The sequence below is a fragment of the Manacus candei genome, unplaced genomic scaffold (assembly GCF_025592945.1).
Source record: "Manacus candei isolate 608988 ecotype Guabito, Panama unplaced genomic scaffold, ASM2559294v1 h1tg000014l, whole genome shotgun sequence".
Classification (NCBI taxonomy): domain Eukaryota; kingdom Metazoa; phylum Chordata; class Aves; order Passeriformes; family Pipridae; genus Manacus; species Manacus candei.
In genome coordinates this window covers 47,735,834-47,758,185 of record NW_026138062.1, presented here as the reverse complement: position 1 = coordinate 47,758,185, position 22,352 = coordinate 47,735,834, and the positions used below count along the sequence as shown (strand labels likewise).

Sequence of the window (22,352 nt, the reverse complement as noted above, 5' to 3'; positions counted from 1 at the left end):
AAAGATTAATTGGTTCTTGCAAGTCAGTAAGTTTTAAAAAACCATTTCTTTGTGAAGTGAGTTAATTACATATGTTTGCTTAGTTTCACCAAAGTGCTCTTTATTAATTATTGTTAAATTTGACTGGGAAATAATATTTAAAAAATAATTTAAATATTGGTTGCAGAAAGATTTGAATCTAAATGAAACAAAGTTTGTAAGCGTCTTGTCTAAAAATGAGTACTGAGTACTTTGGGAGAACAGAAGGTGGATGGTGATACCAAACATGTAACGTTTCAGTTTTTCTTTGATGTTGGCACATGTGATGGTGGTGTAGGCTCAAAGTTAAGGCATTTGTAAAATTAGGCTTCTTAGAAAGGATCAAGTCAAATACTTTACCTAAGTGCTCAGGCATTTAGTTTTGCTAGTGTAATATTAATTTGCATATAAAATTATATCTCTAAAATCTTAGTATCATGTTGCAGCTTTTGGCACAAATCTAACAGTTGCTTGAGGCAAAAGCTGAAACCTCATGTAGTAGAGTCACTTCTAAAACTTTTAATTCACTTTCAAAAAAACTTTAATTCATTTTCAAGAGCTTCAACAATTTATCTTCCATTATTCCAAATTCTCATATCGTTTTTACATTTGTTGTTTTTAGAGGAGATCTTGAATTCTACAAATAATTTCTTTGTAGCCATTTGTTACATTAATTGTAATGCACGTTGTGGCATATTAATATTTTCGTAAACTACTTCAATATTGAGTAACTACAATGTGTCTGTGACATTGAAGTCTAAATCATAATTAAAATTTACTCTCTGTATAACTACATCATTATTAAATATTTTTTTTCTATTTTTATATTTCAGTGGCTTAAAAGTTAAATCATTAAATGCATTGACATCTAGTATCCCCTTTGTACTGATGCATATAATTGTAATAATTCAGAATAGGCAAAGCCCATGATGTGTTTCTGAATCTTGAACAGGTGAAAGGGACAGGCTAATACTTGCCCATCATTTTGTGCCGTTGTCCTCTTGTACTAACTCCATGTTGTAGGAAAGAAAGGTTTTAAATCTTGTCAATCCCCATGGAAGTGAATACAAGAGGGAAATATCTGAAGAAGAATCATATGGATCAGGATTCTCTAAGTTGTTACAGCTGAATTGGCAAATGTCCCACCTAAATTTTAAAGGAATCAAGAAAAAAGGGACAGAATATGTTTTACTTACATACACACAGCCACAGCCACACATGCCCACACCCCATATTTTAAAATTTCTCATCATAGGAAAAAAAATCTTTGACATTAATGAGGAATTTTATTTTCTTTTATGGAAATCTTGAGTACATTCAATGTGCACCAAAGCTATGGATCATTTCAGACATTATTAAAGCAGTGACATTGCTTTATAGAGAAAGCTGAGGCAGCAATTGAAACGAATTGCTACATGTAGAACAGCCATCCCCTTTCCTGTTTCATTCATCCCACCACATCTGACTACTGAGAAAACAAATATATTTTAGAAGTTTTTTCCTCTTAAGACTAGCCTTTAATAGGCATTTCATCTGTCTGCTGAAAAGCTGGTTGTTAACTCACTGATTGTTGCTTTTATTCAGAATCTAAACGCTTCTAAGAGTGTGAGTTTTGGCATAAAACAAGCATGTGCACACCCCAGATATTTAGGCCATGTCTTATATTACCACTATGACTGTGCATTCCACATGCCTCCTGTGTCAAAAGTACTGTTCAATGGAGGGATTCTTTCGATTATGTTTGTATGTATCACACAATTTTCTCAATAACAAAAGTCTGTCTTTAACTTTTGCATGGATCTTGTTATTTGTTGGATACCTTTGGAGACAATGATGGACCTTAATAGATGCTAAAAAATCGACGTGATGCTTACAATTTTTCTTTGATGGTATTCTACCTTTCACATGTATTTGTTAAAAAGTAGGTTTCATTGCAGTGACAATGTGCAATTTATTTTCTAGCTATAGAGTTTTAATGACAAATCTTATTTCAGCTGGAAAATACAGTCACCTCGTTGGTTTTTTAAGGAGATTGCCATTACTAGCAGTAGATTTATACAAGTATACTTAGGCATGCAAAATAAAATTCTGATGCTGAACAGAGTTTGTGAATTTTACAAGGTGTAAGGGCAATTTACTGTAGAGGAGGTATATACATGTTTGACTTTAAGTTGATTCATATCAGCAAAATGGGGAGATACTTAATGCTAAGAATGACCATGCTTGTGCTTTGAATAGAATTTTAAAGAATTAGAGAAAATAAATATTTAATATATATTAATGAAAATAACACAGATTCCTTATGTTAAATATTTTGGGGCAATACCTACTATCTCTGTAGTGAATTTTCAGAAGGAGTTTTGAGAAAAGCCAGCAAAAGTACCAGCAGTGGTTTCTCCTAATTGTTTCTGCCCTTGGCTCTATATCACTGACGGCAGCGTGAGAGTTGGATGTGAAATGTTGTGTCACCAATTTTTTGGAAGTATATTTTTTTTTCTACCTCCGCTGTACACTGGCAGAAATTTTCTCTTTCATAAGTTTTCTTGGGGGAAATACATAAAGTGAAAGGGAAAGGAAAAGGATTCACAATGATAATAAGAATGCTTATCCAGGGTGTGGGAAAATGGGATTGACATGCCTCCTCTGCCTGAAATGTCGTAGAGATTTGTCTGTGATGAATGCCTTGCTTTGCTCAGGTGTGTCTTTCTCCTGTTGGACCTGTTCAGCTTTGAATATACAATTATATATTCACTAGATCAGAGATAGTGTACCTAGTGATTAGGGTACTCCTTTGAAATGTAAACTCCAGTGGTGCCTGTTCAGAACAGTAGCTTGGTTCAGGTTTTGCAGCACAGATGAGTTCCTCATCACTGGTCTGCTGGTTATTCTGATCTCATTCTCTCTCTTTCTTGCTTTTTCAAACCCTTTCTTACCTCAATTTTCTCTCATTTTAGAGCACAAATTGCATGCCAGGACTAAGAAACTATTAAGTAAAGGTTGATTGCAACTGATAAATATATGTGAAACATTTTGACTTGTGCCAATTTGCATGTTGATGAATTGCAATGCAGAAGTGTCTCTTTCTATACAGCATAGAGAAAGGGTATATGGCGTGCTTACCCTAATTGAAAATGTTCTACTGAACATGTTTTAAAAGCCTGGTAAAATGGATGCCGCCTATTTAGTGCAAAAAACCCACAATCATCAAAAAAAAAGATATGATATTTCCTCATTCTTTCAGCTCCATGTATTCTGCTGATATTACAAACCAGGATTTTAGAGGTGTTCTTCCTGACTATTTTAGTATGTTGGTAATACTCAGTGCCTCTCTTCAAAACCCACTACAGTTCCTTAGCTCTGAAGGGGATGTGAGAATTCTCTCTGCTTTAGGAGGAGGATATGGGAATTAACAAATCTTGAAGTAGAAATAGTTAATCTGCATGTTCATGAGTAAAACAGAAAGGGAAATCTTCACTGCTAGGGGTACTTATAAATCTGAGTTAGTTATTATTTCCTTTTCAACTGAAATTGCTTCCTTCTCTGAATTTCTCTAATATCGTTGAAAAGTAAAGTTAGCTTAGGAGGGCTATAGTAACAGAAGCATCCTGCTTGTTTTCTGTGAGTATTTTACAAGTAAAATTTCAAATACACTTGCACTGCTCAAATACAGTCCCAGTGTCACATACATCTTTTCACTTTCTGAAGGGTTATTTTTTCCAGGTCTCATTTTGCGTTGTTACTGTCTGGATGATATGTGGAATACATTCCAGAAACACAGCAGAAGCCAACCTAATGTTTTTCATGCTGCGAATAACAGGAATTTCTGCTTTATTTCTGAGAGTGGCTACTCGTAAAGTGAACCAACAAAATAGGTCTTTAGTGACAGAAAAATACTGCTAATACTAAGAGTACTAGATCTGAAATGTTAGGAATTAAAATAAAAGATTGAATTTACAAAAAGTTCTTACTTGTAGACTGACTGTTTCTTTTGAAATAGGTGGCAATTCTGTCAGACATCAGAAGGAATAAGCTGGTTATTTTGAAAATTCTGCTCATCAAACTTATTACTATACTTAAATGGACTTATCTGTGTGTGAGCTGCATCTGTGACCCAGCAGCATTTTGGACTGTGTCTTTCCATAGAGAGGCTGAGATGAAGTGAAAATGTCTTTGACTTATGCATTTCTTCTTAAAAAGTGTACACTGGTCACTTCTAGTCTAATTTCCCTTCTTCTGGTAGGAAATTTGGCTTAACCTTTGCCTCCTCCCCAGCCTGCCTTCCTACCACCTCCAAAAAAAACAAAACTGGCATCTGTACAGCTGGGGACGAATCACAAAACCAGTATTCTCTGTCAGTGAATCACTGACAAACACCTTTAAAAAAATGTAACGAGACTTGAAAATTGCTATTAACTTATCCTTGGTATTTTTAATATGATTCAGTATAATTCCTTATCATGACATCAGAAGTAGGACACAGGAACTTTGGAATTCCTTTGAATTTCCAACAAAAAATAATATCTGATAGTATGTGTTATTAGATGTATACTGTTGGGGATGGTAGTCTAGTTCTGTTTCAGAGTGTTCTGTGTATTTATTTATATATGTGCATAATGTATTCAGAACACTACCAAACATTTTACAAGTGTTGATGTAAGTAAAGGAACAGTGAGTCTTACCTCACCTGATTTCTAGAAGGACAGGAAAATATTGCCTAGGGAAAGTTTTAGCCAAGTTTGGCAAACACAGACCTGGTTAAAGATTCCTCTTCACTTCTTCCTGCCAGAAGGACAACTGTAAGATTGATTTTTCTAATGTAGAGAACTGTGTATTTCTAATTTGACAAAATTAATTTGTTTAGTTAATAAAACTATATAGACTTATATAGTTCATTATATGTCTTATATAATATATAACTTATATAGAGACTTATAAAAGTCTCTATAAAAGTTATAGACTTTTATAGAGACCATGTTAAGCAAGTCTCTGCACTTAAGAATGTACAGGTATAAATCTTGGAAAAGGAATTTTTGTGATGATATATATATACAAAACATTTCAACATCACGTAATTGTTAAGATAAAATTCAGAAGGGAAGTGTTTAGTGACTGAACTATTCATAAGATGGCAGCAGATTTTGAAACATTTTCTATTTGCGACTCTTGTGTTTCATAGAAGTAAAGAACAATTAATTTGGGAAGGAATTTGTGGAGGTCATCTAATCCAAGCTCTCGCTCAGAGACAGACAGCTTTAAAGCCGTGTCAGATTGCTCAGGGTCCTAGAAAGTCAGGTTTGCTAAGAATAAGAAACAAAATGGACACTGCAATGAAATGTTACAATAAAATAGGATTAGCACAAAGTTGGGAAAATGATGAGATTTAGATGTGTGTCTGTGAAAAACAAAGAAGAATGAATTGCATTTCATGTTATTAATCCTTCTTTGTATTTCTTCTCAGTAAAATCTATAATTGAGCATCATGGGGCCTGAAAGAAAAGTCTTAAGTGTTATTCAACACATGACTGTGTTTCAAAAGTTTGCTTTAATTTATAACAAAAGAGTAGGTAATGCTCAGCTCTGCATGCTTAACCACTGGAGTAATGCAGTGATGGCAAGGTAAGTGATGCAACGGCAAGAATACTCAGTCATTTGCCCCTGGGATTTGTGCTTGAATTTGTAAGCCCTAAGGGCTTTTTGGTTCATTAATAATTTAATTTTTATTCTAGATTACATGCCCTGAAGATCATGATTTTGAATAAGGTGGCAAATTAAGAGTTTTACTCATGCATTTCCTTTCATGTGAAATTGAATTGGAAAGAATTGAATTGTGAGAGTTTGAAAGAAAATACCAAAATCTTGTAATGGATGTAAATATTTCAGAATTTTAACCTTAATGATTAAGCATATATATATTTCAGTAAAGAAATATAACCCAAGAAATTACTGGACTAAAATATGTTAAGAATATGCTAAAAAAAAAACCAAATTGCAAGATGAGAACAACTAAATATACTCATGTGAATATGACAGTCAAATGGAAAAGAACAATAGCTTAGAGAGTAGCTTAGAACTTGGGTTTAGTCCAGCACTTGTGATACTTCAGGAGTCTCAAATTCCCCTAAGTGCTTTCCACGGCGATGCTATAGTGATAATACAATCTGTACAAATAAACCCATTTAGACATGCAGCAGTTTTCAACACAAAGACTTTGAGCTACAAATTGGTTTAACCAAGGAGTTTCCACATATTCTCAAGACATCCATCAGGGTTTTCATAGCACTGAATTATCAGCAGAAAGAGATGAGAGGTGTCATCATTAGAGAGGAACTAAAGTCAGCACTAGGAGTTTTCTTCTTTTCTTTTAATTGCTAGCACTGTGTGCTGAAACCCTGTTGGTTTCTGCAGCTTCAGTAAAATCGAGTTTCTGTTCCCTAAGTCCTTGTACAGAACGTGACTGTCTACTTCTGTCATAGAGTTACATTTAAACATATCTTAATTTCCTCAGTTTTTGCAGATAATTGCATTGTGAAATTTTCAGTGGTGATCATGTCAAAGTTTTATAAGTAGCTTGTCTCTTGAATAAGCTTTGCTGTTCCTTCAATTCCTTTTAGTGTTTTACTCTGACTCCTGTTCTTCCCTACCCCCCTTATGTCAAATTACTATTATCACTTAATGGGTGCTTTCGTTTCCTTGATCTGACTTTTTCACTTTTGATTGTGTAGCCCTGGAAGCCAGGAAACCTGGTTGATGAGAAGTCTAGAGCTAGCTTGGAGTGACACAACATGACAAAGAAAGATTTTTTTCAAGTGATGCGAAACTTTACACTCCCCGGAAGAACATTTCTCTGCTCTAAAGAGCATACATCTGTGTTTTGATGAAAGATTTTGGATATTTAGTTTTCTCCCATACTACTTCTCAGCTACTGCTTTTTGTGACATTTGTTTGCTATCACTGTATGTAGCCAACTAAAGGACATATGTTGCCTCACTTTTCTCTCTGAGGCAGAACAGGCAAGGTCATATGCTCCCATGCTGCTGGGAAAGACAATTCCTACAGATAACACTGAAGTAGGACAAGAAATACTTTGAAGAAAAAAACTAGGCATACACATCTGTCACAGCTCAGAGACTGTTAATGAGAGCTTAACAGAGGTATAATAGTGAAAACCTGAGGAGAGTTCATATCTGTTTTTTGCATCAATCTGTGTAGAGATAGAGGACACGCTAGCACTTTTTCAAGAGTTGCCTCAATTTGGAAGTGGTTTCATTCCGTGTCTAGATTTTCTGTTTTACAATGTTGTAGATTTCACATGTATTATGAAAACTCAAATCCCATGGATCTTTTTCAAACTTCATCTTGAATGCTGTACTTCATCTTTGCAGAGCTGAGAGAACAATATCACTCTACAGCTAACAAGTGAGAGTAAGCACACAAAGCGGTTGTAGTCAAAGCAGGTGTAGTCGTATATTGTGGTTTTGTAATGAATGTGCTGAACCTGATAAGGGGCTTGAAAACAACAAATGGTGCCATGAGACATCTGAAATCTGTACCATATGGAGCATAATATAACTATGGAGTCTCAAAACTCTGACTCTGAGGAGTGTGCTAGTGTCTGTGGGAGAAGTGAGAATTTCATGAATTATGTTACTCTTGAGTAGATTTGAAAGTACAAAAGAGTTCAACAGCACTCTGATAAATATGCAAATGTTCTCTGAATGAAACAGAAATGTGGCTTTGATGTTTGGGCTTTTGAAACTGGAGCTTTGGACAAAACACTGGAGAGGAAAAGCATAGTACAGGATAGCATGAGCAAATAACTGAAAACATTGCTGGAATGATTGAAGTCTAAAGACAGGATTAGATGTGGCAGGATTAGAAAGTTTTATTGTTAGAGTGGGGGATGGCAAAAGAACCACACACTATGGCAGGAAATGGTTCGGTTATTTAGCATGTATCACTCTTTCTCCAGAACAATGCCAATATAAATACCAGATTGTGAAAGAATTGTAAAGCAGAATCCGGTCTTAAAAATCTTAGTGTCTTGAGTAGGTGGGTTTAAAAAACATTTCTATCAAAATTCTGAATTAGATGGAAGTGTTTTGCATATTATAAAATCACCTGTTTGTTTCAGTGGGATGAAACATTAACTTGTTAAGATGTTTGAGATATGGCTGTGTGCTGTTGAACTGGACACTGTTCAACAGTGTTACTGACAGGTAATACCCCAGTATATATCTGATGTTAAACTAAGGGTGGCTTAGTGAAAGGTAGAAAAAAATCCTGTATAGCTTTGCTGTTGAGTGAATAGAGTTGTTTTTTTTTTTACTTAATGCTAGAGATCTTTAAAGTCATGTCATTTCAGAAGATTATGAGAAGTTATTTTAGGAGCACTGAAGTAATTAGCTCATTCAAAAAGCATCTATGTGAGTTCTGCTGTCACCATATTGATCAGAATTAAAAAGAAAGTAAAACGGAGAACAACTTCCATGTGATTGTGGTAAGCCTATTTAATATGGTAAAATACAAATCACTTGGCCCTTATGCAGGGAAGTATTTAGTCTGCTTCTGATGTGCATTTGTGATCTCGTTTCTGCTTCTTGGACTTGCATTCTTCTATGATTTTATTAAAGACTGAATGACTTTGTGTCATGCGTAATCAAACTATGTTCTAAGCCAAATGCAACTTTAAAAAAAAAAGACAAATGAGACACAATAAGGAGGAAATAATTTGTAGAAGTGTACAGGAGGCTACCATCCATGGAAAGCTGCAATGTCATGGGAAAATAACTTCAGAAGCTCTTACTGTATACTCTGTTTCCACAGAAGTCAGTGTGGAGCATTTCTGAACATTACTCTCTGACAAAATAAAAATTCTTCAGCCTTATGAAGTTGCAGCATGATATATGGCTGCACCTAAAAGTGTGTAAATGAAAAAAAATAAGATGAAAGCCTGAACAAGAAGAAGATGAGTCTCATGGCCTTCTGGCTACCCAAAACTAGTACCTGCTGGGAATTCTTACTTTATTTGGTGATCCTTGTTTGGAAACATAACAGTGTTGAGGGAAGAGATTCAAACTGACCACAACTTTCAAGTTTTATTTTCTTTTCCTAGTTGTGAGTCATCCATTATTCTGACCCCAAGTGTTGTGTTTCAGTTTTGGGAGAAGGTATAACGCCAGTTATCTGCTGTCATGTCATGTCTCTGCCTGAGGTTGTCTGACCCCCAGGCCAGAAGAATTACAGCCAGGTCTCTTCCCTGCTCAGGCTGAGCTATAAAGAACTCAGCTGGTCCTTGTGTAGGTGTAAAGCCCCATTTAGAAAGTCATAAAGGAGGTAGGCTGATGTAGTAAACCCTAAGAAGAAATGCTGACCTTCCCTTCAGAGGAGAGTAGAAAGGCGGCCTCAGGTGTTGGGCTGGGAGAAATTGTTTTGTTGTGGTAGTTGACCTAATTTTCTGTTTGAAAAGTAAAACTGAGCCAAGAGAGAAATTTGAGCTTGGTGGTAAATCTCTGAGAAGCATGAGGTATCCAGCCTGAATAGGAGGAAACTGAGGCAGTGGGGTTTTTTCAGTCAAACCGGGCATGTTGTGCTACGCGAAGCCTTTTGTCAGGCTGTGTGCATGACTGGAGCCTTGCAACAAAAGGCGGGGAAGCTAGTGAGAAACTAAACTAACAATTAAAAAACACATTCATCCATCTATTGCTGTGCAATTTTATGCAAATCTTCCTTATATCGTCAGTAACTAATTATATGAGGTTTTTTTAGTAGTAGAAATTGACAGGTTGGACAAAGACATGGAAAGATTTAGGTCAAGAGATAATTTAGCTAATAAGAATTGAACACAAAACACATTTGGATATAAACCCTCCATAGAATCATAGAATTATATATATTATATATTTGACATGTGAATAACATTTGAGCAATACCATTTAAGTTTGTAGGTCTGAGACTTCTTCAGGTTTTTTGTCTCATATACATGTGTTTTGGGATTTTTGCATAGATGATTCTACTGAAAAATCCTGAAACAAAACAGGCAAGCATATTTAGGCCTAAATATGAATCTCAATTAAAAAGGATCAATTGAGTATTCTAAAGGAGGAAGAATTCTGTTGCTTGGCATCTCTTCTCCTCTGTATCAGCTGCTATTATTTCTTACTGAGCATTTATCTGCATTGTCAACACCCCCTGAGCTCATTGTTAACTTGCTTTGTAAGCATCCAAGAGATGTAAGGCTTGGAATAGAAAGAGGGCAGTGAATTAACTTGACAGATATTTATGGGGAGCCACTCCCAAACATGAATCAGCGTGAGGGAAAGCATGAATGTTCCACCTTGGAAAATGCCATGGCTAAGTGATGGTTCAGTCATTGTTTTGGGCTGAGGGGCAGCATTTTCATTGGTTAACATGAAATGGGAGGCAGACAGATATGCCAAGAAAAGTTGTGAAGATAATTACCACACTCTTTTTCTTTCTGGGATGGGGACAAAGGAGGTGCAAAAAGTAAAGGGTGGGGAACCAACCCTTGCAGAAATGTTCAGGAAGCATTACAGTAGTAGGCAGTATTTATTTGGAATCTAAAATTACATCTTGGCAACTGCAAACTAAGATTTTAATATAGCAACTATATGCTAGTGAACCTGCACACTAGATGCAGAGCATGGAGGGAAGCATGAGGGAAGAAGAGAGATCCACACATCAGTATTGCTGCACAGAACTGAAACACAGTAGCTTTTAACCAGAGTATTCCTATTGCATTATTTTTCAACCCAAGGTTCTTAAAAGGCCAATTTACCCATCAGTGATTGTAGATATGCTTTTAGCCTTGTTGGCCTTGATCTGAGGTACAAAGACAGAAGATTTTTCTTTGTAGGCAATGCAGACCCTTCAAGAACAACAGTGGAAAAAAAGTGTAATTGCTCTTAGCTTTTGCAACACAAGTTTCTGGTGCAGGAAAGCCTTGAAGGGATATACCTAGCTGCCGAGGCAGCTAGTGCCTGACAGCCTGTAGATCCTGTTGATCAAGTCAAGGACTGCAGCCAGAATAATTGCTTGAAATTTTCTGGATGCAGAAGTGCCAGTGAGGAGTACTGCCCTATTCTTTTTAAAGGTTACTCCTAAGGGGCAGAATTGGAATAGTCTTGCAGTGTAACAGATGCACATTTATGGATAAATATCAAGGCTAGCACTGATTCTCCTGAGAAGTCTGTTGCAGTTTTATCACATCTTTGCTTACAGTCAGCATTGCTATACTTTTTAGCTCTAAATGTTAATGGAAAAAGATATGGTAGGAGGAAAACTGCAGGGAAAGTGTGAAACCTTTTCAGAAATTATTTCCTGCTAAAAATTCTGATGAATTTTATGTAATGAACTGTAACAGCTAAGCACGCCCCACATAACAGAAAGGATTTGATAGTTTTTAAAGCTCTTCAGATACCCTTTTTTTATTTGTGTTTTGGTTTGTGTTTTGTTTGTGTTTTGTGCTAATCATTACAACCAGATTTCTCTTTGCTACCCTGCTCTTTCTCCTTTCCTATCAAAAGTAGGTTTTGGGGATTTGGAAATCTACCTCTCTTCAGAAACACAGATTTCTGCATATTTTCTAAATCTCTTTGAAGTTAAGAAGAAACACAACAATTTTATTTTATTTTTAGAGGTTTGTTTTTTTTTTTTCTTCTTGGAAATCAAATAATACTCAGAATTTCTAGAAATTTGCCTTTGGTTTTACCAGTGTTTTAAAACTTTTATTCCAGGCTTCCTGAAGTGTGTACGAGTAGTCTTTTTTTCCTTCCTATGTGTTGGACAATTAACTTAATTAATAATATGATATATAGAAAAGTTTTCAGGAAAATATTTTTATTTATAGAGTGCATGTCACTGTAGGGTGTACTATATAATTAGGCATGTACTAAAATATTGGGAGAATAACCTGAATCTGAGATGATACTAATGATGAAAGGGAGATTAAATCAAAGATATATAATGCTGACCTGGAGGTGTTTACTAACTGTACAGAAAATATATACAGTGTTTCAGTACTGTAATGTTTTTCACATTATAGCTAAATGAGAAATATTAAGATATGTGTAGTCCTAAATCGATTTCCTTGGATTATAGATTAGTTCACAATTATATGCTGATAGCATACAATCTGCAGCTGAAGATTGCATGTGTATCTCTTGAGTAATGAGAACTGCATCTTTTGTAAACGTAGAATACTGATAACAGAACTGAGAATTTGACATGCTGCAGGCAGGTAACATAAAGTCTTTCACACAAAATGCATGTCTGATGTACTAATTGAAGTACAGTTAAAAAATGCAGATATGAGATTTGATTTAAATTATTCAGAAAAAAAAGTATGGAGAACAGAACTAGATACCTGACCACAAGCAGCAGTTGAAGAAACAAACTCCTAATAATCTGAGAAGCTGGTGAAATAGAAGTATTTTAATGCCCTGAATATATTTAATTTGCAATATTGTACATATTCTGTAATATATATATATAGTTACATTACTGTGATAAGCCTGAAAATAATAAGCCTATAAAAATACTTTTGGCTGAGATTTAAAGAATCAAATATTGCATAGAATTTTATGACATCCGCTATGCATAGAGGGTCCATAAACCTGCATTTGTCTTTTAATAAATAAGGGATAAAAAGAAAAATAAGTTATTTCTTCTTGGAAAATAATTTATGCAGAAAAAAATAATAAATAATATATAAATAATGCTGACTTATACAGAAAAGCGTAGTAACTGATATATATATCCAAAAAAGAATTAGAATTGTTGATTTGAATTCTATGTGAAAAATGGTGACTTAATTTTTGAGTGTATATGTGTGCATACATGCTCATTTATCTTTCATGATATTTCCACAAATAGTAGAAGAAATAAGGAAGATATTTAGAAGGTTTTCATAATCTCTTTCAAACATTTCATTCTAGCAGATCACTAAGATGAAAGAAACAGTCCTGTTTTGTGGATTTGTGGGGGTTTTTTTGGTTTTAAAGCACATGAATCTGAGCAATGATCACTTTTCAACAGAAACTAGTATAGTAAAATACGTCAGAGTTAAATGGTTTTCACTGTTTCTGTTTATATTATGGTGGTTTGAAAAGTGTTTTTTCAAAGCTCTGAAGTGTTTTTAGCCTCTAGCTTTCATTGACTTGGGTGAATTAATATTGGAGTTCAGATGCTAATTTATGTGACTGCTTTTGAAAACAAATTTAGGTCAAATCCTGTTTCTGTAGGGGTATCCATTAACTCTGTCATTAACTCTGGGAAATCTTTATATTCACAGCCTCTGTTCTTTAACTGACAATTAATTTTTCTGTCTGAGTCACCTGCCTTCAAGTATGGAGTTGGCAAATAAAGTGCTTTCTTTAAGAAGCAAGGATACTTTGCTTGTGCACTGCAAATGAATTCTGTAGAAATCTAGCATCTGGGTGGTGGATTTACTTTTTACTATTTTTCCAGGGGAATTCCGGCCTGGGGTTCAGTATTGCTGGAGGAACAGATAACCCACACATTGGGGATGATCCCGGGATATTCATTACTAAGATTATACCAGGAGGAGCTGCAGCAGAGGATGGAAGACTCAGGTAAAAACAAACTTATTATTTATGTTTGGAAATGAAATGCATAATTATTATAATTATTCTCTAGGAGTCAGATGCCAATTGGGTCTTTCATGGGGTCAGGGGAAGTAAATGACATGAGTCAAGTCTCCTTTCTGCTAAGAGAGCTGACTTAAGTAGCTTAAAGCAACTGAATAAGTTTAGCTAAGTTCTGTATAAAGGGGCTTTTGATGGTGCTGCCTCCATCTTTGTACCAGTTATTTCCTTTAGTACAAAAGGCAAGATGGGGACAGGAGGAGGAAACCAGCATATCAGCATGCATCCATCTCTTCTGCTTGGTTTTTGTATGTTCCTGGCTGAAGAACTACACATTGGTGTTATACATTAAAGCTATCAAGACTTCCCAAACTACAAAGCTATTACTAAGTAACCATAGCTATTTGTAGACATTTCCTGTTATTTGACTGCAGTAATGAGGTGTGCTTACCGCTGTTTCCAAGCGATTTTTTTGCTCCATGAAGATGTGGTGGCTAATCTCTATCTTTTAAGTCATCTCCTGAGTAGTTTATTGCTGTAGCTTCTGAAATGGATAGAGAGGTCACTTGGTGTGGTTCTCAAATACGTCATAGTGTATCTCTTAAACAAGAGAAACTTTTTGTTTAGAAGTAAATGCTTAGATTTTATTCTTCATTTAGAAGAAATGCTTGTGCTTGTCTTTCCTTATGGACTGAATGCAGAAAGGCTTCCGGCTATCACAGAGCCTGCCACCTACCTATTGGTCATGAAGCCTGCTGATGCTCCAAAAAGGCAATTTAACTGGAAAGACTTGGGATAAAATTCTGATGCTTTCATGATCTCAGCACTGGAATCAACTCTGGGAGCCTTTGCCAAAAACAGATGGTCGAAAATTCATGAAATGTAACCAGATGGTAGCAACAATTTTTCCCAAAGCCTTTTCCTTTAATTCAAAGTTAAAAGTTGTCCAGTTTTTAGGGGAAGTTTTGGATATTTCTTATGCTATGTATGCTTAGCAATTTGATTTTGGAAATGATTCTTTTTTTTTACTACAATAGTGATGAGGAGTCATGGTGGTTGGCAGTGCTTAAAGAATTTGCATTTTAAATAAGATTGCAGACAAAAGGAGTAGGACCAATCTCATGTAACTTTATGAATAAAGTGCATCTATCCACCCTTAAGCTTAGAATCTCCTAATAGTAAGTTAAGAAAAACTTAAGCATTTCTAGGTTGTGATTCATCTCATCCTGAAGTCAATGTCTAAAACATAACAGAAGAGTAAAAAAGCCTATATTTTCTTTGGTGAGTCAAATGAAAAGGAGTTTCTTTAACTAGTCCAGCTGTAGTGATCTGTACTGTAAATGTCTGCATTAGTCCAGACGAGCTTCATGGAAAAGAGAGCATGAAGAAATAGCAGTATCTGGAAATCATGCTGTTAAATTTGATAGTATGAACAACATAGGGGGGTCTTAAACATCCAACTATTTTTCTGAAAACAAGAAAAAATTCCTTGCAAAAAAATAATAGTATCTTTATAGTAGAGTTTTTTATTAAATTTGAAGGCTTTTTTAGTTTAAACCATTAAGAAGACAGAAGCCATTGCAGTATTTTGTCTTGCTATCTTTGTATGATATCAAATATTTCATAACTCAATCTTGTATTAACCGCTGTAAATTGAACTCATGATTATTTCTGTTTCATAAATGTCTTAGAAAGACCTTCTAAACCCACAAAAAATAGCATACTAATACAATTACATTATTAAAATTATTAAAATATTAAAATTAGACCTAGCAAACTTTGTGTTTTTTAATAAAAGTGTAGTAGTACAAATATCTTATAACTAAGACTTAGATTAATATTCTAGTCATATATTTGGTGTGGTCATTTTTCCAATTCCCATAGATTTCAGAAAGTTTTCTCCTTTCTTTGTTTTATCTGGTAAGTAGGTTTCACTTTGTTATAAAGACCTGCATCTCCTATCACATTTTATGAACATCTGAAAATTTAGTTATCAGTGATGATTACTGATATGCCACTGAAGGGGCATATCCTGGGGCCGTCTCTACTGACTTACATGATAATTAATTTTTCATAATAGAGAGAGTTTATCAGCTAAGGCCACTCTATAGGAACAAAAGCTCAACAACATTTATAAATGTTTGCCAAGAATAGTGATAACCTAGGTTCCTAGCAAAAGAACAACTTTTAATTACCTAAGAATCAGAGATTGGTGTTTATGGACTGAAAAATATATACTTTTTTGTGTCCATTTTTGCTTCAGCCTCTGCCTGCAGACAGTCTACATTTTATAGCAGTGTCGACTGTCTGAACTGGCTTCTATATCCACTTCTGGTTTTAAATCATAAAAGCCTGTAAAATTACTTCTACTGCATTTTACATGATGTCCCTTTGATCTAACACAGCTAAGTGAAGTTCTTCAAACAGCAAGACTATGAAAGTGACCTGCAAGAAATTGACTTAATGCTTCAGACCCTTGCAAATCTTTTACATGTATATGTGGGTTGGCAAGGGAGGAGTAGGTCAGCCGAAGTTTCACGTAAATCCAACAGAAGCAAATGCAACCTCCCATACGTGTGAAGACTCTTCAGTGGGAAACATATAGTTATAAGTACATAAATATCAGCTATAAATACCTTATGGGAGGGAATGAAGACAAAGGAGCCAGACTTATATCAGTAGGGTCCAGTGAAAGGGCAAAAAGCAATGAACACAAAACACATGACATTTCGTCTTATCATGAGGAAACATTTTTTTACTGGGAGAGTCGCTGACTCTGCACATAGGTTGCCCAGAGAGGTTCTAGAGTGTCTACCCTTGGATGGCTTCATGAGAGAAAAGTCCTGATTATCAAACCTGATTTCCTTCTATGACAAGGTAACCCAAGGTAATCCTTCTGGACAAAATGTCCAGCACGCAGCTGGATAAACATATCATGCAGTGGGTGACCAGTTGGCTCACGGGCCAAGCACAGAAGGTAATAGTGAATGGGGTTGCATCACACTGGGGACCTGTCACTAGTGGGGTTCTACAGGTCTCCGTCTTAGACCCTGTGACCTTCAACATCTTCATAAATGACTTGGACGCAGGACTGGAAGGGATGCTAAGCAAGTTTGTGGATGACACAAAACTGGGAGGAACTATTGACTCCCTCGAAGGCAGAGAGGCCCTGCAGAGAGACCTTGACAAATTAGAGGACTGAGCAATCACCAACCAGATGAAGTTCAACAAGAGAAAGTGCCGGATTCTGCACCTGGGATGGAGCAACCCAGGATGTATGTACAGACTGGGGAATGAGATGCTGGAAAGCAGTGCCACGGAAAGGGACGTGAGGTCCTGGTCAAGGGCAAGTTGAATATGAGTTAGTAGTGCTCTGGCAGCCAGGAGGGCCAACCATGTCCAGGGGGGGCATCAGGCAAAGCATCACCAGCTGGTCAACAGAGGGGATTGTCCCACTCTGCTCTGCACTGATGAGGCCTCACCTTGTATATTGTGTGTGGTTTGGGGCACCACAATATAGGAAAAATATTAAGCTGTTAGAGAGTGTCCAAAGGAGAGCAATGAAGATGGTGAAGGGCCTTGAGGGGAAGCTGTGTGAGGAGCAGCTGAGGTCACTTGATCTGTTCAACCTGGAGAAGACTGAGGGGAGACCTCATTGCAGTCTACACCTTCCTCATGAGGGGAAGAGGAGAGTCAGGCACTGATCTCTTCTCTGTAGTGACCAGTGACAGGACCCACGGGAATGGCCTGAAGCTGTGTCAGGGGAGGTTTAGGCTGGATATTAGGAAAAGGTTCTTCACCCAGAGGGTACTGGAACAGGCTCCCCAGGAAGTGGTCACAGCATCAAACCTTGCAGAGTTCAAGAAACATTTGGATACTCTCAGGCACCTAGTGTGACTCTTGAGAGTGGTCCTGTGCAGGGCTAGGATTTGATGATTCTTTTGGGTACCTTCCAATTCATCATATTTTGTGATTCTGTGATATTTAAAACCTGATTAGACATGTTCCTGGCAACATGTTCTAGCTAAACTTGCTTCAGCAGAGAGAGTTTGACAAGGGGATCTCAAGATGTGCTTTCCAACCTAAATGATACTTTCATTCTGTGATTTGGCCCAAGTCAGCAGTGTGCCCTGGCAGTACTGAAGGCCAGCATGGAGGTCAGCAGACATATACAGAGAAAGACCTGGAGGCAGCAGCCACATGTTGCAATAAGGAAAATTCCAATTTGGTCTGAGGATAAAAAAGATCTTTTTCATGAGGAGAGAAAGGCACTGTAACTGGTGATTCTGTGAGATTCTGAGATCTCTGTCCTCAGAGAGACTCAAAATTCATATGAACAAACTCCTGAGCAATATGTTTGAACTTTCAAATTGGTCCTGCTTTGAGCAGGAGATTGGACTAGATGACCTCCAAAGGTCCCTTCCAACCTGAATTGTTCTCTGATTCTGCAGATTATTCTTGTATATAAAATCTGAGTGTGAGACAAACAAAGGTGATTGAGTTCCTGGGTTTTCCCTTTAGTGGAGAATAGTACTTTTATTGACAGTAGGTACAATGCATAGTGTGGGTTTGTATCACTTTGTGGCCCATTTCTCTGCTTAAAAAAAACCAATAGTTATCAGCCACTTAAGACTACATTCATTTTAATAAAGCATTCCTGTTTTTGAAAGACTTCCTGAACTTTCAAATACTAATCATAACAGCACAGAATCACAGAATATCTCAAGTTGAAAGGGACCCATAAGAATAATTGAGTCCAACTCCCTGCTCCTCTCGGGACTACCTAGAACTAAACCATATGACTAAGAGCATCATTCAGATGCTCCTTGAGCTCTGACAGGTGTGGTACCATAGCCACTCCACTGGCAAGCCTGTTCAAGTGACTGACCACACTCTGTGTGGAGAATCTTTTATTCATGTCCAATCTGAACTTCCCCCAAGCAGCTTCATTCATTTTCCTCATGTCCTGTTGCTGGTCACCAGAGAGAAGAGATCAGCACCACCTCCAGTGCTCTCCTCAAGGAAGTAATAACTAATATGTTTACATACTACTCTCCCTGAAATGCACTGACTTCTAGAACTAGTGTAAGAAGCACCACACTGCACAACTCAGATTTTAGAAGGCATTTTATATAAGTACACTAACTCTTCATCTTGCAAAATAAGGCAAGCTGTGGAATCTTTTATAAAGTCCTTAAAATATATAGAAAATAATTTCATATATAGTAAATAATATACAGCAAATAATTTAATGGAATATAAAAATTATTTTAGATTTAATTATTTATCTAAATGTGAGTATAATAACCTTGGAACTAAATTAATTATTTTTTTTCTGAATGGTGCATACCATGTTTCTCTGAAGCTTTGAGTTTCAAGTCAACAGTAGACAAAGAATATAAAACCTCTGAAAGTAGTAACCATTCCCACTGAGTTGAAGGAGAATTTCTCTTAACGGTTTGATCTTTTTAGACTTTTAATGCATAAAACCTTCTGCTTTTATCTCATGTCAGTTGTCCATGGGCAAACACGTACTTTTTAATAAAGAAGCTCTGAATTTAGATTTCTTTTCCTCTCTGGAAGAGAGAAGATTCCAGTAATTATAGCTCAGTGCCTTCTTTTGTTTCATTTGAGTTTGTGTCAGATAAAAAAATGCAGTGCTTGTTTCAACTGCCTACATAAAGCAAAGAACTTTGATACAATATACAGTAGTTACTTCTATTGACACTTATTGATCATAAGTGAAATTCTGGCTTTCAAAAGGCAACACACGTGTAAACCATTCATCATACTCTGTGAAAACAAGAGTGATCAGCTTATGGAATTAGAAGCACAGCATAGTCGTATAACTTGATTGGAGGGGGAAAAAAACCAAAAAGAATAATGCAAAGGTTTCAATTATGATCAAGTTTAAAAGAGCACAGGCTCCCAAAATATGATTTCATTTTCAGCAACCATAAACCAAAGCTGTTTTTAGTCAAGAATCATTTTTGTTGATTAGAGCTTCACAGAGTCCAATTCTGATTTTAGAGATATTTTTCTCAAAACTCTGTCTACAGGAATGAGAGGGTCATATGAGTTCCTTATCTATTGCTGTCAAAAATACACTATTCTTTCTTGTGAAGACAAGTACGAAAATGTGAATTTTAAACAATCTTGGGATCTGAAAAAAAGCAAATAAAAGAGTCTTGGATAGAACAAGGATTCAAACCTTATGTTACATACCAATCTCTTGGTCACAGGAATCTTATGGAACCTGTGATACAAAAGTCTGTTATTGCATATGTGACTGAATATGAATTAGTTTATTCACAGGACTGAGATAGATTTGGATAGTCTTTAGCTTGAGTTTCAAGGGTTAATGTTGGTACCAAAGATTATTTTGGTATTTAAGCCTTAGTTGTACTGAAGAGGAAAGAAGGTCAATGTGAGGGGTAAGTCAAAGAGAAGAAAGTGGTTGTGCCTGGAGGAGGCATATTGCCCTGGTTAGCTGTCCAGACCTGTAGCTGTTTCATTCATTCTTTCTTCTCAGAAACTGGTTTCCAGTCTTTTTACATTTGTGAACCTATCAATTTTTTTCCCTTAGGATTGTGGACATTTTTAAGGAGAACTTAAACAGGTTGAGCAAAGTACGTTGGTGGAGAGCTACCTTTGACAGACCAACTAGAAACAGCACTGGTACCCCCAGCTAACTGAATATCATAGGTTAAAAAGTATCAAGGCTGTGCAGTGCTCGTCTTTCCTTAGTTTAGGTATCTTTCTTGATATTATTTTAATTACTGATTGTCAGGAGGTTTAGGATTGTGAAACTGCAGCATTTTTTAGGCATGCTATGTTGTTCTGCCACCACTATATCAGTTTCTCCCATTGGATTCACCCCCACCCCTTCCCATCCCCCAGCTCTCAAAGTGATTTGGTGTGAGGAAAGGAATGTTATACACATGCTAATGGCAGGAGACAAGAATCCAAATAACTTGCCCTCAGTCATCTAGTAAATCAAGGAGAAAGCTTGGAATAGAATAGTGATTCCTTCTCTCATATTTCTGTGTCTTACAGGCTTCAGTTAAATGCCTACCAGGAAAGGCTTTAAACAAGTCAGATTTGTGTTCCCTTCATTTGTCAGCTAACCCACTATGATATGTCAAAGGATTATAAATTTAGCTATGTAGCAGGAGATGTATAAGTAGCAAGAGAGGAACTCTGAAGACCCTTTCTCATGGATATTTCTGAATTTAAAAAAAGAAAAAAAGGAAAAGGAATTTAAAGACTGCATTCTGATCAGAATTTTAAACATATGTCTCTGTTTAACTAAAATGAAATAGAGAGGAAAAATTACAACTTCATGCCATTGATTCAAAGGTTGAAAACTGGAATTAAGAAACACTGGTATTGTGTGTAGTTTACCAGAGAAAGGTAAGAAGAAATGGAGGAGAGGAAGCAGAATTGAGTCCTCACCTGAGAGCTGGCTAGATAAAGGACCCTCTTTAGTCATTTCCCCATGGGCTGAGCTTTGCCTCTGATGAAAAGTCTGAAGCCTAGATCCCTCCAGCAGCAGGAGGCACATAGTTGTTGCACATTGGTGTCCATTTGTATCTCTAGATTGCTTACTAAAAAGTGACTTGAGAGTGATGCTATTGGGCTTTTTCAGATTAATGTGAAGAGCTATTCCCAGGAGAGATCATGTTTTTTACAAGCATGTCATGTGTCCCTAATCCAGCTTGGGAACTGGCTTTATTTCACCATAGTTATATATCAAAATAGAAGTGTGTATGCTTTGTGATTCACTGCCTAAGTCCCTATTTGTTAACTTTTGATCTTGTTTTAAGCCTATCAGTATCAGGTCTATGTGCCTTGCAATGGCATACAGCTTGTTCAGGATGTTATTATAATTACGGTGCTACCACAAAACACTGATTCATATCTGCACTGTTTACAGGCCTCTGACAATGCTGTTAGTTCAGCACATAATTTAGCAGTAAGTTAATAAAGAGGCATTCACCCCATTTGGCAAAACATGCTTGCTTTGCAGACAGTCATAAATTAAATCATGATTTATTGACTGCTCACTCTGTCCTGGTTTGTGTTAGGAAGTTTGATCTTATTAACTCTTTTTGTCTGTGTATCTGTATCATTTTTGAGCTATCATGGAATTAAAAAAAAAGAATTACCACAGGGGATCTACATGAAAAAAGGCAGGTCACAAAATCAAAATCTGATTTTCCTATATTATTTTCAAAGTTGAACATGTCTTACCATAGCTCATGTTTTAAATTAACAACTTATATATCTTTTCATCAATGGAATATGTGATCGTGTAATTTTGTTCTCTGTTGCCTGCACTACATCACTTTTCTTCGGCCCAATCCTTCTTTTCTCTTCTTTTCCTATTTGAAGTTTGCATTGCTTGTTCAGTATTGTGGATCCCCTGTGTGTCTCTGAATTTGATTATACTTTATTATTTATCATTGTTTATATTATGCTTTTCCTATTTTGAAAATAATTGGTAGGCTGTAGCAATTCTTATATGTGATGCCAAAACGGAAAGGGACATTATGTTTTAACAGCTAAATTGTCAGGTAAAGAGAATAGAATTTAATGAGTGAAAAAGGTACCTCTCTGGCTTGTGGTATTTGAAACTGATGAATTTTCAGGACCTCTTTATAGACATCAGTGATGGACATTTTTATAGAAGTTTCCTTTTGTAACACAAAG

General features: G+C 36.3%; 1 protein-coding gene across 24 annotated transcripts in view; it reads left to right on the top strand.

Moving 5' to 3' along the window:
- Nucleotides 1-22,352, top strand: part of DLG2 (discs large MAGUK scaffold protein 2) — a 1,004,454-nt gene that overhangs the window by 654,124 nt on the left and 327,978 nt on the right. For all 24 annotated transcript variants that reach the window (XM_051779210.1, XM_051779204.1, XM_051779229.1 and 21 more), the window contains one exon: nt 13,504-13,628. In XM_051779210.1, the coding sequence (XP_051635170.1) occupies nt 13,504-13,628 (125 nt within the window). The remainder of the gene's footprint in view (nt 1-13,503; nt 13,629-22,352) is intronic.